Raw genomic sequence first — 19,520 nt, 5'->3', positions numbered from 1 at the left:
CTCTCCCTCTATCCTCCATCCTCCCCCTCTATCCTCTATCCTCTATCCTCTCCCTCTATCCTCTAATCTCTCCCTCTATCCTCTATCCTCTATCCTCTATCCTCTCCCTCTATCCTCCCCCTCTATCCTCTCCCTCTATCCTCTATCCTCCCCCTCTATTCTCTTCTCTATCCTTGCTTATTTTTCATAAGTGACACAATATGGCTGCTGCGTGTTAATTGATTAGGAAGAGAGTGCTGTGTGTGTCGTTGGCTGATCAATTATCCTGCTGCATATTTCATCTGGAATCAATGACGTCCTACAGACGCATTGGGAATAGATATGGGCTTCTTAGTCTCACCGTCGTCTGTCTGTCTGTCTGTCTGTCTGTCTCTGTCTGTCTCTGTCTGCCTCTCTCTCTCATTCTGTCTCTTTCTGTCTAAGTCTGTCTGTCTGTCTGTCTGTCTGTCTGTCTGTCTGTCTGTCTGTCTGTCTGTCTGTCTGTCTGTCTGTCTGTCTGTCTCCCTCTATCTGTCTGTCTGTGTCTATATCTCTTTCTCCCACTATTTGTGCTGTCTTCACAACTGCTACGGTGATTGAATCGTCGTAGGAGTTGGCAAGACAGCACAAACATATCATTGGGTTAGACTAGGATCATTCTGCCAAACATATCATGGGGCCAGGCTAGGATCATTCTGCCAAACATATCATGGGGCCAGACTAGGATCATTCTGATAAACATATCATGGGCCAGGCTAGGATCATTCTGATAAACATATCATGGACCAGGCTAGGATCATTCTGATAAACATATCATGGGACCAGACTAGGATCATTCTGATAAACATATCATGGACCAGGCTAGGATCATTCTGATAAACATATCATGGACCAGGCTAGGATCATTCTGATAAACATATCATGGGACCAGACTAGGATCATTCTGATAAACATATCATGGACCAGGCTAGGATCATTCTGATAAACATATCATGGGGTTAGACTAGGATCATTCTGATAAACATATCATGGGGTTAGACTAGGATCATTCTGATAAACATATCATGGTATTAGGCTAGGATCATTCTGATAAACTTATCATGGGGTTAGACTAGGATCATTCTGATAAACATATCATGGGGTTAGACTAGGATCATTCTGATAAACATATCATGGACCAGGCTAGGATCATTCTGATAAACATATCATGGGGTTAGACTAGGATCATTCTGATAAACATATCATGGGGTTAGACTAGGATCATTCTGATAAACATATCATGGACCAGGCTAGGATCATTCTGACAAACATATCATGGGGTTAGACTAGGATCATTCTGATAAACATATCATGGACCAGGCTAGGATCATTCTGATAAACATATCATGGACCAGGCTAAGATCATTCTGATAAACATATCATGGGGTTAGACTAGGATCATTCTGATAAACATATCATGGGGTTAGGCTAGGATCATTCTGATAAACATATCATGGGGTTAGACTAGGATCATTCTGATAAACATATCATGGGCCAGGCTAGGATCATTCTGATAAACATATCATGGACCAGGCTAGGATCATTCTGATAAACATATCATGGCGTTAGACTAGTATCATTCTGATAAACATATATCATGGGGTTAGACTAGGATCATTCTGATAAACATATCATGGGGTTAGACTAGGATCATTCTGACAAACATATCATGGGGTTAGACTAGGATCATTCTGGTAAACATATCATGGACCAGGCTAGGATCATTCTGATAAACATATCATGGGGTTAGACTAGGATCATTCTGATAAACATATCATGGGGTTAGACTAGGATCATTCTGATAAACATATCATGGGGCCAGGCTAGGATCATTCAGATAAACATATCATGGGGTTAGACTAGGATCATTCTGATAAACATATCATGGACCAGGCTAGGATCATTCTGATAAACATATCATGGACCAGGCTAAGATCATTCTGATAAACATATCATGGGGTTAGACTAGGATCATTCTGATAAACATATCATGGGGTTAGGCTAGGATCATTCTGATAAACATATCATGGGGTTAGACTAGGATCATTCTGATAAACATATCATGGGCCAGGCTAGGATCATTCTGATAAACATATCATGGACCAGGCTAGGATCATTCTGATAAACATATCATGGCGTTAGACTAGTATCATTCTGATAAACATATATCATGGGGTTAGACTAGGATCATTCTGATAAACATATCATGGGGTTAGACTAGGATCATTCTGACAAACATATCATGGGGTTAGACTAGGATCATTCTGGTAAACATATCATGGACCAGGCTAGGATCATTCTGATAAACATATCATGGGGTTAGACTAGGATCATTCTGATAAACATATCATGGGGTTAGACTAGGATCATTCTGATAAACATATCATGGGGCCAGGCTAGGATCATTCAGATAAACATATCATGGGGTTAGACTAGGATCATTCTGATAAACATATCATGGGGCCAGGCCAGGATCATTCTGATAAACATATCATGGGGTTAGACTAGGATCATTCTGATAAACATATCATGGGGTTAGGCTAGGATCATTCTGATAAACATATCATGGGGTTAGACTAGGATCATTCTGATAAACATATCATGGACCAGGCTAGGATCATTCTGATAAACATATCATGGGGTTAGGCTAGGATCATTCTGATAAACATATCATGGGGTTAGACTAGGATCATTCTGATAAACATATCATGGGGTTAGACTAGGATCATTCTGATAAACATATCATGGACCAGGCTAGGATCATTCTGATAAACATATCATGGGGTTAGACTAGGATCATTCTGATAAACATATCATGGGGTTAGGCTAGGATCATTCTGATAAACATATCATGGGGTTAGACTAGGATCATTCTGATAAACATATCATGGACCAGGCTAGGATCATTCTGATAAACATATCATGGGGTTAGACTAGGATCATTCTGATAAACATATCATGGGGTTAGGCTAGGATCATTCTGATAAACATATCATGGGGTTAGACTAGGATCATTCTGATAAACATATCATGGACCAGGCTAGGATCATTCTGATAAACATATCATGGGGTTAGACTAGGATCATTCTGATAAACATATCATGGACCAGGCTAGGATCATTCTGATAAACATATCATGGACCAGGCTAGGATCATTCTGATAAACATATCATGGGGTTAGACTAGGATCATTCTGATAAACATATCATGGGGTTAGACTAGGATCATTCTGATAAACATATCATGGGCCAGACTAGGATCATTCTGATAAACATATCATGGGGTTAGACTAGGATCATTCTGATAAACATATCATGGGCCATTATTGCATGGAACTCCATTCCATCTCATTTTTCTCAAATAAACAGCAAACATGTTTGTTTTTTTAACCTCTTTTTCTATCCAATTTCATGGTTTCCAATTGGTAGTTACAGTCTTGTCTCATCGCTGCAACTCCCGTACGGACTCGGTAGAGAGCCGTGCGTCCTCCGAAACACGACCCAAACCAAGCCGCACTGCTTCTTGACATAACGCCCCACTTAACCCGGGAAGCAAGCCGCACCAATGAGACAAGGACATCCCTGTTTGCCAAACCCTTCCCCTAACCCGGACGACGCTGGACCAATTGTGCGCCGCCCCATGGGTTTCCTGGTCGCGGCCGGCTGCGACAGAACCTGGACCCAAACCCAGGATCTCTGGTGGCGCAGCTAATACTGTCTTAGACCACTGCACCACTCGAGGCACCCTCTCCCCTATTTGACCTAGATATTTTGTGTGTGTGCATTGATAAGTAGGCTATGTGTGCCTTTAAAAAAAGAATGTATGTAGTTCTGTCCTTGAGCTGTTCTTGTCTATTAATGTTCTGTATTATGTCATTCTGTTTTATGTTTCATGTTTTTGTGTGGAAGAGTAACTGTTGCTAAAATACCAAACCTCCTATGCTGACTAAGGGGGTTTGAAAAAGTCTGCTAACTTTTCCCAGAATTCACAGGTTTTCCAGAAATCCTGGTTGGAAGATTCCAGATTTCCTGGTTATTCCCTTCCTGATTCTGGGAATCTTTAAACTGGGATTTCTGAATAAAACCAAGGAATTCTGGGAAAGTCACCTGAATTTTGCAACCCTGATGGAGGATGAATCGTTCTGTCTGTTGGTTGTACTGGAGGACGAATCATTCTGTCTTTTGGTTGTAATGGAGGATGAATCTGTTGGTTATAATGGAGGATGAATCATTCTGTCCTGTTTGGTTGTAACGGAGGATGAATCATTCTGTCTGTTGGTTGTAATGGAGGATGAATCATTCTGTCTGTTGGTTGTAACGGAGGATGAATCATTCTGTCTGTTGGTTGTATTGGAGGATGAATCATTCTGTCTGTTGGTTGTAATGGAGGATGAATCATTCTGTCCTATTTGGTTGTAATGGAGGATGAATCATTCTGTCTGTCGGTTGTAATTGAGGATGAATCATTCTGTCTGTCGGTTGTAATGGTGGATGAATCATTCTGTCTGTCGGTTGTAATGGAGGATGAATCATTCTGTCTGTTGGTTGTAATGGAGGATGAATCATTCTGTCCTGTTTGGTTGTAATGGAGGATGAATCATTCTGTCCTGTTTGGTTGTAATGGAGGATGAATCATTCTGTCCTGTTTAGTCGTAATTGAGGACGAATCATTCTGTCTGTTGGTTGTAATGGAGGATGAATCATTCTGTCTGTTGGTTGTAATGGAGGATGAATCATTCTGTCTGTTGGTTGTAACGGAGGATGAATCATTCTGTCTGTTGGTTGTAATTGAGGATGAATCATTCTGTCTGTTGGTTGTAATGGAGGATGAATCATTCTGTCTGTTGGTTGTAATGGAGGATGAATCATTCTGTCTGTTTGGTTGTAATGGAGGATGTATCATTCTGTCTGTCGGTTGTAATGGAGGATGAATCATTCTGTCTGTTGGTTGTAATGGAGAATGAATCATTCTGTCCTGTTTGGTTGTAATGGAGGATGAATCATTCTGTCTGTTGGTTGTAATTGAGGACACATTGCCATGACTTATTGCTCACCTCTCCCAGTGACTGCAGACGTTAGGATCGTCTGGGTTCAGGCTCCAGACACTGGGTGTAATGAACCCCAGGACAGCCAACAAGACCAGGGTTAAGGTTAGGGCCAGGGGGATAGTCCCCATCTTGAGGGCACACCTGAGGGAGAGATAGAGAGCAGGTGAGTGAGAGAAACACAGAGACACAGACAGAGAGAGAGGGAGAGAGAGAGATACACACAGAGAGACAGAGAGAGAGAGACAGAGACACAGAGAGAGGGAGAGACACACACAGAGAGAGAGACACAGAGAGACAGAGACACACAGAGAGAGAGAGAGAGAGAGAGAGAGAGACACACACACACACAGAGAGAGAGAGAGAGAGAGAGAGAGAGAGAGAGAGAGAGAGAGAGAGAGAGAGAGACACACACACAGAGAGAGAGAGATAGTGAGACAGAGAGAGTCGGACACCACTGCAACATACAGTGTACTACAAGATTCTGGTACAAAGATACTGTAGTTATTTGTACTTCAACCCAGTTTAATAAATTGTTGGTTAAAAAACAAAGATACTGTAGTTACTACTACTACAAATCTACCATTCCAGTGTTCCAGTTGTTGTCTGTTGTCGAACTGCTTTACTTTATCTTGGCCAGGTCGCAATTGTAAATGAGAACTTGTTCTCAACTTGCCTACCTGGTTAAATAAAGGTGAAATAAAAAAAATAAAAAAATACTTCTGTACGCTGTAGGTAGGGTCTATACATGGCTATAGACATTCAACACATTGTTTATTTCATAAGCTTTGCTCAGCTGTAAGTTTTCTTTTGAGAGAGAGACAGAGAGAGAGAGAGAGAGAGAGAGAGAGAGAGAGAGAGAGAGAGAGAGAGAGAGAGAGAGAGAAAGAGAGAGAGAGAGAGAGAGAGAGAGAGAGAGAGAGAGAGAGAGAGAAAGAGAGAGAGAGAGAGAGAGAGAGAGAGCGAGAGAGAGAGAGAGAGAGAGAGTAGGACACCACTTCAACATACAGTGTACGTAGAAGATTCTGCTACATTAGATTTTTCCATCTTGATATTGTTTTTACTAGATATATATATATTTTTTTTGTTAATTTTTTTATACATTTGCACAATTTCACTTCTTGTTGGATGTAATATTTGTCATTCAAAATAAAGCTGTGATAGAGAACGGCCTATAGTGTCACGGATCCCCCTCGGTACTGCTGATCATTCTGTTCACCAGTTCCGGAGGTCGACGTCACCTTCCAGGCTGCACTGAACTGTGTCATTACGAACACCTGATTCCAATTCCTCACTGGTTGTGTTTGTATAAATGTGACCTTTGTTTCCCCCATTGGGCTGCTGGTTATTGTTCCCATTTCTGTTGGTGGTTTGAGGACCTACAGTTGAAGTCGGAAGTTTACAGACACCTTAGCCAAATACATTTAAACTCAGTTTTTCACAATTCTTGACATTTAATCCTAGTATAAATCCACTGTCTTAGGTCAGTTAGGATCACCACTTTATTTTAAGAATGTGAAATGTCAGAATAATAGTAGAGACAATTATTTATTTCAGCTTTTATTTCTTTCATCACATTCCCAGTGGGTCAGAAGTTTACATACACTCAATTAGTATTTGGTAGCATTGCCTTTAAATTGTTTAACTTGGGTCAAACCTTTCAGGTAGCCTTCCACAAGCTTCCCACAATAAGTTGGGTGAATTTTGACCCATTCCTCCTGACAGAGCTGGTGTAACTGAGTCAGGTTTGTAGGCCTCCTTGTTCGCACACACTTTTTTTAGTTCTGCCCTGAAATTTTCTATAGGATTGAGGTCAGGGCTTTGTGATGGCAACTCCAATACCTTGACTTTGTTGTCCTTAAGCTATTTTGCCACAACTTTGGAAGTGTGCTTGGGGTCAATGTCCATTTGGAAGACCCATTTGCGACCAAGCTTTAACTTCCTGACTGATGTCTTGAGATGTTTTAATAGATTAATTATAAGTGAAATAATATGTCTGTAAACAATTGTTGGAAAAATTACTTGTGTCATGCACAAAGTAGATGTCCTAACCGACTTGCCAAAAGTATAGTTTGTTAACAAGAAATTTGTGGAGTGGTTGAAAAAATGAGTTTTTAATGACTCCAACCTAAGTGTATGTAAACTTCCGACTTCAACTGTATGCGTTGTCTCAGCCTTTATTAGAATAACCTAATTGGGCGTTTGGTTCGCAACGGGCGAGGAGGCGGGATTCACGTGTTACCTCTTTTAAACTAAGCTTAGTTCAGCTGTAAGGTTTGTTTGTTTAAACTACTCGTTCAAACTTTTATATCTTGTTTGTTCTACATCTGTCATTATTATTATTAATGTTTTTATGTAATTTAAAAACAACTTCAAACTTTTCTGAGAACTCTGTTCGATAAATTAGATGCTTGATCATGAAGTAGAGGAGAACGCCAGCTTGTGTTACATAGAAAGCTTTTATTTTCTATGGTAGAGTAGGTCAGGGCGTGACAGGGGGTTTTGTCTAGTTTATTTATTTCTATGTTGGTTCTAGTTTCTTTTTTCTATGTTGGGGGTTTTGTCTAGTTTCTGTATTTCTATGTTGTTGTTTTTTGGGATGATCTCCAATTAGAGGCAGCTGGTCATCGTTGTCTCTAATTGGGGATCATATTTAAGTTGTTGTTTTTCCCACTAGGTTTTGTTGGAGATTATTTTGAGGTAGTCTATGTTTTCACCTCTTCGTCACGGTTTGTTATTTTGTTTAGGAGTTTATTTGTATGTCTTGCATAGTTTCACATTTATAATAAAATGTGGAACGATACACACGCTGCGTCTTGGTCTCCTTCATCATACGACAAGCGTGACAGCTTGAATAAAAACAAAATCATACGGATAAAAAGAAAAAGTGGCTTTTTAAAATAATTTGACACTCCGGAGAGTCAAATTATAATATAAAATATAAAATAAGCTTCAGCTATGTGGCCCACATCATCCGACATTGAGAGAGAAGTATTTATATATGTATTATATATATATATATATATACATATATATTCAATCTTAGTTCTGTCTACATGTTTTCTTTCATTCTGTAAATGATTTCTAAGATATTTATTGAAGTAAGTTGTGCAGACTAAGGAACAGGCCACCCTGCTGTGTGTTTCAAGTTGAAACAGGCTATACATCGTCTGTGACATCACCGTGTCGTCGCCATCGACGACGGCTGTCAATCATCTTCAAGGAGGGCGAGGAGGAGGGAATATGGGGAGAGGAGGAAGAGGAAGGAGTACTGTGGTAATATCGCCCATCTCTAGTAGCTGTGTGTGGTTCATTCACATGTTCAGATAATCCGCTGCATTGAGAGGTTGTGTGTGTGTGTGTGTGTGTGTGTGTGTGTGTGTGTGTGTGTGTGTGTGTGTGTGTGTGTGTGTGTGTGTGTGTGTGTGTGTGTGTGTGTGTGTGTGTGTGTGTGTGTGTGTGTGTGTGTGTGGTTCACATGTGAAAATCAATAGGTCCTTCACTTCTCTAAGTAGTAGTTCACTTAAAGACCCAGAGGTTAAAAGTCATGATCATTTCCTTAACAGGATCATTCATCAGCACACACACACACACACACACACACACACACACGCACGCACACACGCACACGCACACGCACACGCACACGCACACACACACACAAAACAGCAATATTGTAAAGGTTCCACCTTGTCCTCTGATAGGTGCATACACTCTTAGAAAAACGAGTTCCAATTGTCCCCATGGAAAACCTTTTAACCAATCACACAGTGTGGTCAAAGACATAGAAACCAGATCTGGTTACCTATAACTACAAACATATTTATATTTTTTGTTGGGGTTATTATATATTTATTAACTCATTTCCGGATATCTTCTAAACTACCCACAAAGCACTATTTCTCAAAGTTCTTGACATTTTCCCGGATTGACCGACCTTCATGTCTTAAAGTAATGATGGACTGTCGTTTCTCTTTGCTTATTGGAGCTGTTCTTACCATAATATGGACTTGGTCTTTTACCAAATAGGGATATCTTTTGTATACCAGCATTACCTTGTCACAACACAACTGATTGGCTCAAACGCATTAAGAAGGAAAGAAATTCCACAAATTAACTTTTAACAAGGCACACCTGTTAATTGAAATGCATTCCAGGTGATTACCTCATGAAGCTGGTTGAGAGAATGCCAAGAGTGTGCAAAGCCGTCATCAAGGCAAAGGGTAGCTACTTTGAAGATTCTCAAAAATAAAATATATTTAAATATATTTAGATCTGTTTAACACTTTTTGTGAATGGTACAAACCCTTGAATGAGTAGGTGTGTCGAAACTTTTGACTGGTACTCTATATATACTGAACAAAAGCATAAACAAAACATGTAAAGTGTTGCTAACATGTTTCATGAGCTGAAACAAAATATACAAGAAATGTTCCATACACACAAAGTGTATTTCTCTCAAATGTTGTGCATACATTTGTTTACATCTCTATTAGTGAGCATTTCTCCTTTTGCCAAGATAATCCATCCACCTGACAGGTGTGGCATATCAAGAAGCTGATTAAACATCATGATTATTACACAGGTGCACCTTGTGCTGGGGACAATAAAAGGCCACTCTAAAATGTGCAGTTTTGTCACAAAACACAAAACACAATGGCCACAGATGTCTCAAATTTTGAGGGAGCAGTGCAATTGGCATGCTGACTGCAGGAATGTCCACCAGAGCTGTTTCCAGATAATTTAATGCTAATTTCTCTACCATAAGCTCCAACATCACTTCAGACCACGTGTATGGCGTTGTGTGGACGAGTGGTTGCGGTGGGGTTATGGTATGGGGCAGGCATAAGCTACGGACAACAAAAACAACTGCAATTTGAATGCACAGAGACACCGTGACGAGATCCTGAGGCCCATTGTCGTTCGTTCCATTCATCTGCCGCCATCACCTCATGTTTCAGCATGATAATGCACGGCCCCATGTCGCAAGGATCTGTACACAATTCCTGTAAGCTGAAAATGTCCCAGTTCTTCCATGGGCTGCATACTCACCAGACATCAAATCAAAGTTTATTTGTCACGTGCGCTGAATACAACAGGTGTAGACCTCACAGTGAAATGCTGAATACAACAGGTGTAGTAGACCTCACAGTGAAATGCTGAATACAACAGGTGTAGTAGACCTTACAGTGAAATGCTGAATACAACAGGTGTAGTAGACCTTACAGTGAAATGCTGAATACAACAGGTGTAGTAGACCTTACAGTGAAATGCTGAATACAACAGGTGTAGTAGACCTCACAGTGAAATGCTGAATACAACAGGTGTAGTAGACCTCACAGTGAAATGCTGAATACAACAGGTGTAGTAGACCTCACAGTGAAATGCTGAATAGAACAGGTGTAGTAGACCTCACAGTGAAATGCTGAATACAACAGGTGTAGTAGACCTTACAGTGAAATGCTGACTACAACAGGTGTAGTAGACCTCACAGTGAAATGCTGAATACAACAGGTGTAGTAGACCTCACAGTGAAACGCTGAATACAACAGGTGTAGTAGACCTCACAGTGAAATGCTGAATACAACAGGTGTAGTAGACCTTACAGTGAAATGCTGAATACAACAGGTGTAGTAGACCTTACAGTGAAATGCTGAATACAACAGGTGTAGTAGACCTTACAGTGAAATGCTGAATACAACAGGTGTAGTAGACCTCACAGTGAAATGCTGAATACAACAGGTGTAGTAGACCTCACAGTGAAATGCTGAATACAACAGGTGTAGTAGACCTCACAGTGAAATGCTGAATACAACAGGTGTAGTAGACCTCACAGTGAAATGCTGAATACAACAGGTGTAGTAGACCTCACAGTGAAATGCTGAATACAACAGGTGTAGTAGACCTCACAGTGAAATGCTGAATACAACAGGTGTAGTAGACCTCACAGTGAAATGCTGAATACAGCAGGTGTAGTAGACCTCACAGTGAAATGCTGAATACAACAGGTGTAGTAGACCTCACAGTGAAATGCTGAATACAACAGGTGTAGTAGACCTCACAGTGAAATGCTGAATACAACAGGTGTAGTAGACCTCACAGTGAAATGCTGAATACAACAGGTGTAGTAGACCTTACAGTGAAATGCTGAATACAACAGGTGTAGTAGACCTTACAGTGAAATGCTGAATACAACAGGTGTAGTAGACCTTACAGTGAAATGCTGAATACAACAGGTGTAGTAGACCTCACAGTGAAATGCTGAATACAACAGGTGTAGTAGACCTCACAGTGAAATGCTGAATACAACAGGTGTAGTAGACCTCACAGTGAAATGCTGAATAGAACAGGTGTAGTAGACCTCACAGTGAAATGCTGAATACAACAGGTGTAGTAGACCTTACAGTGAAATGCTGACTACAACAGGTGTAGTAGACCTCACAGTGAAATGCCGAATACAACAGGTGTAGTAGACCTCACAGTGAAATGCTGAATACAACAGGTGTAGTAGTCCTCACAGTGAAATGCTGAATACAACAGGTGTAGTAGACCTCACAGTGAAATGCTGAATACAACAGGTGTAGTAGACCTCACAGTGAAATGCTGAATACAACAGGTGTAGACCTCACAGTGAAATGCTGAATACAACAGGTGTAGTAGACCTCACAGTGAAACGCTGAATACAACAGGTGTAGTAGACCTCACAGTGAAATGCTGAATACAACAGGTGTAGTAGACCTTACAGTGAAATGCTGAATACAACAGGTGTAGTAGACCTTACAGTGAAATGCTGAATACAACAGGTGTAGTAGACCTTACAGTGAAATGCTGAATACAACAGGTGTAGTAGACCTCACAGTGAAATGCTGAATACAACAGGTGTAGTAGACCTCACAGTGAAATGCTGAATACAACAGGTGTAGTAGACCTTACAGTGAAATGCTGACTACAACAGGTGTAGTAGACCTCACAGTGAAATGCTGAATACAACAGGTGTAGTAGACCTCACAGTGAAACGCTGAATACAACAGGTGTAGTAGACCTTACAGTGAAATGCTGAATACAACAGGTGTAGTAGACCTGACAGTGAAGTGCTGAATACAACAGGTGTAGTAGACCTCACAGTGAAATGCTGAATACAACAGGTGTAGTAGACCTGACAGTGAAGTGCTGAATACAACAGGTGTAGTAGACCTCACAGTGAAATGCTGAATACAACAGGTGTAGTAGACCTCACAGTGAAATGCTGAATACAACAGGTGTAGTAGACCTCACAGTGAAATGCTGAATACAACAGGTGTAGACCTGACAGTGAAGTGCTGAATACAACAGGTGTAGTAGACCTCACAGTGAAATGCTGAATACAACAGGTGTAGTAGATCTCACAGTGAAATGCTGAATACAACAGGTGTAGTAGACCTCACAGTGAAATGCTGAATACAACAGGTGTAGTAGACCTGACAGTGAAGTGCTGAATACAACAGGTGTAGTAGATCTCACAGTGAAATGCTGAATACAACAGGTGTAGTAGACCTCACAGTGAAATGCTGAATACAACAGGTGTAGTAGACCTTACAGTGAAATGCTGAATACAACAGGTGTAGTAGACCTCACAGTGAAATGCTGAATACAACAGGTGTAGACCTGACAGTGAAGTGCTGAATACAACAGGTGTAGTAGACCTCACAGTGAAATGCTGAATACAACAGGTGTAGTAGACCTGACAGTGAAGTGCTGAATACAACAGGTGTAGTAGATCTCACAGTGAAATGCTGAATACAACAGGTGTAGTAGACCTCACAGTGAAATGCTGAATACAACAGGTGTAGTAGACCTTACAGTGAAATGCTGAATACAACAGGTGTAGTAGACCTCACAGTGAAATGCTGAATACAACAGGTGTAGTAGACCTTACAGTGAAATGCTGAATACAACAGGTGTAGTAGACCTCACAGTGAAATGCTGAATACAACAGGTGTAGACCTGACAGTGAAGTGCTGAATACAACAGGTGTAGTAGACCTCACAGTGAAATGCTGAATACAACAGGTGTAGTAGACCTGACAGTGAAGTGCTGAATACAACAGGTGTAGTAGATCTCACAGTGAAATGCTGAATACAACAGGTGTAGTAGACCTCACAGTGAAATGCTGAATACAACAGGTGTAGTAGACCTTACAGTGAAATGCTGAATACAACAGGTGTAGTAGACCTCACAGTGAAATGCTGAATACAACAGGTGTAGTAGACCTTACAGTGAAATGCTGAATACAACAGGTGTAGTAGACCTCACAGTGAAATGCTGAATACAACAGGTGTAGTAGACCTCACAGTGAAATGCTGAATACAACAGGTGTAGTAGACCATACAGTGAAATGCTGAATACAACAGGTGTAGTAGACCTGACAGTGAAATGCTGAATACAACAGGTGTAGTAGACCTCACAGTGAAATGCTGAATACAACAGGTGTAGTAGACCTCACAGTGAAATGCTGAATACAACAGGTGTAGTAGACCTCACAGTGAAATGCTGAATACAACAGGTGTAGTAGACCTCACAGTGAAATGCTGAATACAACAGGTGTAGTAGACCTCACAGTGAAATGCTGAATACAACAGGTGTAGTAGACCTCACAGTGAAATGCTGAATACAACAGGTGTAGTAGACCTCACAGTGAAATGCTGAATACAACAGGTGTAGTAGACCTTACAGTGAAATGCTGAATACAACAGGTGTAGTAGACCTTACAGTGAAATGCTGAATACAACAGGTGTAGTAGACCTTACAGTGAAATGCTGAATACAACAGGTGTAGTAGACCTCACAGTGAAATGCTGAATACAACAGGTGTAGTAGACCTCACAGTGAAATGCTGAATACAACAGGTGTAGTAGACCTCACAGTGAAATGCTGAATAGAACAGGTGTAGTAGACCTCACAGTGAAATGCTGAATACAACAGGTGTAGTAGACCTTACAGTGAAATGCTGACTACAACAGGTGTAGTAGACCTCACAGTGAAATGCCGAATACAACAGGTGTAGTAGACCTCACAGTGAAATGCTGAATACAACAGGTGTAGTAGTCCTCACAGTGAAATGCTGAATACAACAGGTGTAGTAGACCTCACAGTGAAATGCTGAATACAACAGGTGTAGTAGACCTCACAGTGAAATGCTGAATACAACAGGTGTAGACCTCACAGTGAAATGCTGAATACAACAGGTGTAGTAGACCTCACAGTGAAACGCTGAATACAACAGGTGTAGTAGACCTCACAGTGAAATGCTGAATACAACAGGTGTAGTAGACCTTACAGTGAAATGCTGAATACAACAGGTGTAGTAGACCTTACAGTGAAATGCTGAATACAACAGGTGTAGTAGACCTTACAGTGAAATGCTGAATACAACAGGTGTAGTAGACCTCACAGTGAAATGCTGAATACAACAGGTGTAGTAGACCTCACAGTGAAATGCTGAATACAACAGGTGTAGTAGACCTTACAGTGAAATGCTGACTACAACAGGTGTAGTAGACCTCACAGTGAAATGCTGAATACAACAGGTGTAGTAGACCTCACAGTGAAACGCTGAATACAACAGGTGTAGTAGACCTTACAGTGAAATGCTGAATACAACAGGTGTAGTAGACCTGACAGTGAAGTGCTGAATACAACAGGTGTAGTAGACCTCACAGTGAAATGCTGAATACAACAGGTGTAGTAGACCTGACAGTGAAGTGCTGAATACAACAGGTGTAGTAGACCTCACAGTGAAATGCTGAATACAACAGGTGTAGTAGACCTCACAGTGAAATGCTGAATACAACAGGTGTAGTAGACCTCACAGTGAAATGCTGAATACAACAGGTGTAGACCTGACAGTGAAGTGCTGAATACAACAGGTGTAGTAGACCTCACAGTGAAATGCTGAATACAACAGGTGTAGTAGATCTCACAGTGAAATGCTGAATACAACAGGTGTAGTAGACCTCACAGTGAAATGCTGAATACAACAGGTGTAGTAGACCTGACAGTGAAGTGCTGAATACAACAGGTGTAGTAGATCTCACAGTGAAATGCTGAATACAACAGGTGTAGTAGACCTCACAGTGAAATGCTGAATACAACAGGTGTAGTAGACCTTACAGTGAAATGCTGAATACAACAGGTGTAGTAGACCTCACAGTGAAATGCTGAATACAACAGGTGTAGACCTGACAGTGAAGTGCTGAATACAACAGGTGTAGTAGACCTCACAGTGAAATGCTGAATACAACAGGTGTAGTAGACCTGACAGTGAAGTGCTGAATACAACAGGTGTAGTAGATCTCACAGTGAAATGCTGAATACAACAGGTGTAGTAGACCTCACAGTGAAATGCTGAATACAACAGGTGTAGTAGACCTTACAGTGAAATGCTGAATACAACAGGTGTAGTAGACCTCACAGTGAAATGCTGAATACAACAGGTGTAGTAGACCTTACAGTGAAATGCTGAATACAACAGGTGTAGTAGACCTCACAGTGAAATGCTGAATACAACAGGTGTAGACCTGACAGTGAAGTGCTGAATACAACAGGTGTAGTAGACCTCACAGTGAAATGCTGAATACAACAGGTGTAGTAGACCTGACAGTGAAGTGCTGAATACAACAGGTGTAGTAGATCTCACAGTGAAATGCTGAATACAACAGGTGTAGTAGACCTCACAGTGAAATGCTGAATACAACAGGTGTAGTAGACCTTACAGTGAAATGCTGAATACAACAGGTGTAGTAGACCTCACAGTGAAATGCTGAATACAACAGGTGTAGTAGACCTTACAGTGAAATGCTGAATACAACAGGTGTAGTAGACCTCACAGTGAAATGCTGAATACAACAGGTGTAGTAGACCTCACAGTGAAATGCTGAATACAACAGGTGTAGTAGACCATACAGTGAAATGCTGAATACAACAGGTGTAGTAGACCTGACAGTGAAATGCTGAATACAACAGGTGTAGTAGACCTCACAGTGAAATGCTGAATACAACAGGTGTAGTAGACCTCACAGTGAAATGCTGAATACAACAGGTGTAGTAGACCTCACAGTGAAATGCTGAATACAACAGGTGTAGTAGACCTCACAGTGAAATGCTGAATACAACAGGTGTAGTAGACCTCACAGTGAAATGCTGAATACAACAGGTGTAGTAGACCTTACAGTGAAATGCTGAATACAACAGGTGTAGTAGACCATACAGTGAAATGCTGAATACAACAGGTGTAGTAGACCTCACAGTGAAATGCTGAATACAACAGGTGTAGTAGACCTGACAGTGAAGTGCGTACTTACAGTCTCTAACCAATAGTGCAAAAAAAGGTATTAGGTGAACAATAGGTAGGTAAAGAAATAAAACAACAGTAAAAAGACAGGCTATATACAGTAGAGAGGTTATATACAGTAGAGAGGCTATATACAGTAGAGAGGCTATATACAGTAGAGAGGCTATATACAGTAGAGAGGCTATATACAGTAGAGAGGCTATATACAGTAGAGTGGCTACATACAGTAGAGAGGCTATATACAGTAGAGAGGCTACATACAGTAGAGAGGCTATAAAAGTAGAGAGACTATATACAGTAGAGAGGCTATATACAGTAGAGAGGCTATATACAGTAGAGAGGCTATAAAAGTAGAGAGGCTATATACAGTAGAGAGGCTATATACAGTAGAGGCTATATACAGTAGAGAGGCTATAAAAGTAGAGAGACTATATACAGTAGAGAGGCTATATACAGTAGAGAGGATATATACAGTAGAGAGGCTATATACAGTAGAGAGGCTATATACAGTAGAGTGGCTACATACAGTAGAGAGGCTATATACAGTAGAGAGGCTACATACAGTAGAGAGGCTATAAAAGTAGAGAGACTATATACAGTAGAGAGGCTATATACAGTAGAGAGGCTATATACAGTAGAGAGGCTATATACAGTAGAGAGGCTATATACAGTAGAGGCTATATACAGTAGAGAGGCTATAAAAGTAGAGAGACTATATACAGTAGAGAGGCTTTATACAGTAGAGAGGCTACATACAGTAGAGAGGCTATATACAGTAGAGAGGCTATATACAGTAGAGGCTATATACAATAGAGAGGCTATATAACAGTAGAGAGGCTATATACAGTAGAGAGGCTATATACAGTAGAGAGGCTATATACAGTAGTGAGGCTATATACAGTAGAGAGGTTATATACAGTAGAGAGGCTATAACAGTAGAGAGGCTATATACAGACAGCGGTTAGTCAGGCTGATTGAGGTAGTATGTACATGTAGATATGGTTAAAGTGACTATGCAGGTATGATGAACAGAGAGTAGCAGCAGCATAAAAGGAGGGGTTGGGGTGGAAGGTGAATAGCTCAGTTGATTGATAGTGACAGTATTACACTGTAAAATATGACTCAATTCCCATTGAAAGCAAAGTAAAAAAAAAAAAAATGTTTTATGTCATTGACTCCATACAGTGCCTTCGGAAAGTATTCAAACCCCTTGACTTATTCCACATTTGTTGTGTTACGGCCTGAATTCAAAAATGGTTAAATATATATTTGTTCTCTTCCATCTACACACAATATCCCATAATGACATCACAATACCCCATAATGACATCACAATACCCCATAATGACATCACAATACCCCATAATGACATCACAATACCCCACAATGACATCACAATACCCCATAATGACAAAGTGAAAACATGTTATTAGAAATTATTGCAAATGTATTGAAAATTAAATACAGAAATATCTAATTTACATAAGTATTCACACCCCTGTGTCAATACATGCTAGCTATAGCAGTGATTTGAGCTGTGAGTCTTTCTGGGTAAGTCTCTAAGAGCTTTGCACACCTGGATTGTACAATATTTGCCCATTATTCTTCTTCAATCTCTGTCAAATTGGTTGTTGATCATTGCCAGACAACCATTTTAAAGTCTTACCACAGATTTTCAAGCAGATTCAAGTCAAAACTGTAACTCGGCCACTCAGGAACATTCACTGCCTTCTTGGTAAGCAACTCCAGTGTAGATTTGGCCTTGTGTTGTAGGTTATTGTTCTACTGAAAGGTGAGTTTATCTCCCAGTGTCTGGTGGAAAGCAGACTGAACCAGGTTTTCCTCTAGGATTTTGCCTGTGTTTAGCTCCATTCTGTTTCTTATTTATCCTGAAAAAACTCCCTAGTCCTTAAAGGAAAACTCCACCCGAAAACTTTAGTTTTTTTGTTTCATTAGTCCATTGTTGACATAATCCCAAAAATGTTTTGCTTGTCAGTAATCATGTTTTCAAGATATGTTCGTTAGCTTGCTAGCTAGCTTTCAGCTGACTGGTTTTAGCTAGCTACAGAGGCTAGCTGCTGGACTTTGGACAAGCAAGCTAATGTTAGCTAGTTAGCGCCTGTTTGCATTTTATTGATTAACCTCAGCTGAAACACCACCATATAGCTAGCTATCTACAGAAGCATAGGTTTATTCACATCAACTTCTTCAGACTGTCAGCAGCATCTGTGTTGATGCCAAGCAACCTAGTTGCTGGTCCTAGTTTTAGAATTCTGAGATTCAGCTGAAAAGTTAGCATTGTCAGAAATGCTACAAAAAGGTAGCACATCGTTGGTTCTTAATGGACAGAAAATGAACATGTGAGAGCGATAAACTATACATTTTATAAAAAACTTTTGCTCCGACAAACTTATTAGTCAATCTGACATTTTTTAAGTCGAATGGTCACTTTATGGACGCAAGAGTCTTGTTTTAATCCAACGTCTAGAATTTGAGCTAGGTAGGTGCAGAAAAAACTCTGAAAACTCAATTGCTAATGACCCTGTTAAAAATCTGGTATTTGGTTTTCAACCTGTTAAGGTGTAGGGGGCAGTATTTCCACGGCCGGATGAAAAACGTACCCAAATTTAACTGGTTACTATTCGGGCCCACAAACTAGAATATGCATATTATTAGTAGATTTCGATAGAAAACACTCTGAAGTTTCTAAAACTGTTTGAATGACGTCTGTGAGTATAACAGAACTCATATGGCAGGCAAAAACCTGAGAAAAATCCAACCAGGAAGTGTGGAAATCTGAGAATTGTGGTTCTTCTTTTGAATCTCTATCGAAACTGTGGGGTCACGTTGCACTTCCTAAGGCTTCCATTGGCTGTCAACAGCTTTCAGAAAGTTTTTCCATCATCCTCCTGTTACTGGGCAGAGAATAGTAGCTCAGTCAATGAGTGGACTGTCTGAGGACAAAGGGCTTGGTGATGCGTGAGCCCGTGAGCGCGCCGTTGCTTCTTTTTCTCCTGGAATGAATACGCTGTTGTCCGGTTGGAATATTATCGCATTTTTACGTTAAAAATACCCTAAAGATTGATTGTAAACAACGTTTGACATGTTTCTACGAACGGTAATGGAACAT

The 19,520-nt window shown here is 40.5% G+C and overlaps 1 protein-coding gene across 1 annotated transcript in view; it reads right to left on the bottom strand.

Moving 5' to 3' along the window:
• Positions 1-19,520, bottom strand: part of megf11 (multiple EGF-like-domains 11) — a gene marked incomplete in the record, with an annotated part of 249,854 nt that overhangs the window by 228,750 nt on the left and 1,584 nt on the right. Inside the window, 1 exon segment of the mRNA XM_029752072.1 lies at positions 5,072-5,206. Coding sequence (XP_029607932.1) covers positions 5,072-5,193 — 122 coding nt within the window.

The sequence above is a fragment of the Salmo trutta genome, chromosome 4 (assembly GCF_901001165.1).
Source record: "Salmo trutta chromosome 4, fSalTru1.1, whole genome shotgun sequence".
Lineage (NCBI taxonomy): Eukaryota > Metazoa > Chordata > Actinopteri > Salmoniformes > Salmonidae > Salmo > Salmo trutta.
This window is presented reverse-complemented; position numbering and strand designations above follow the sequence as displayed.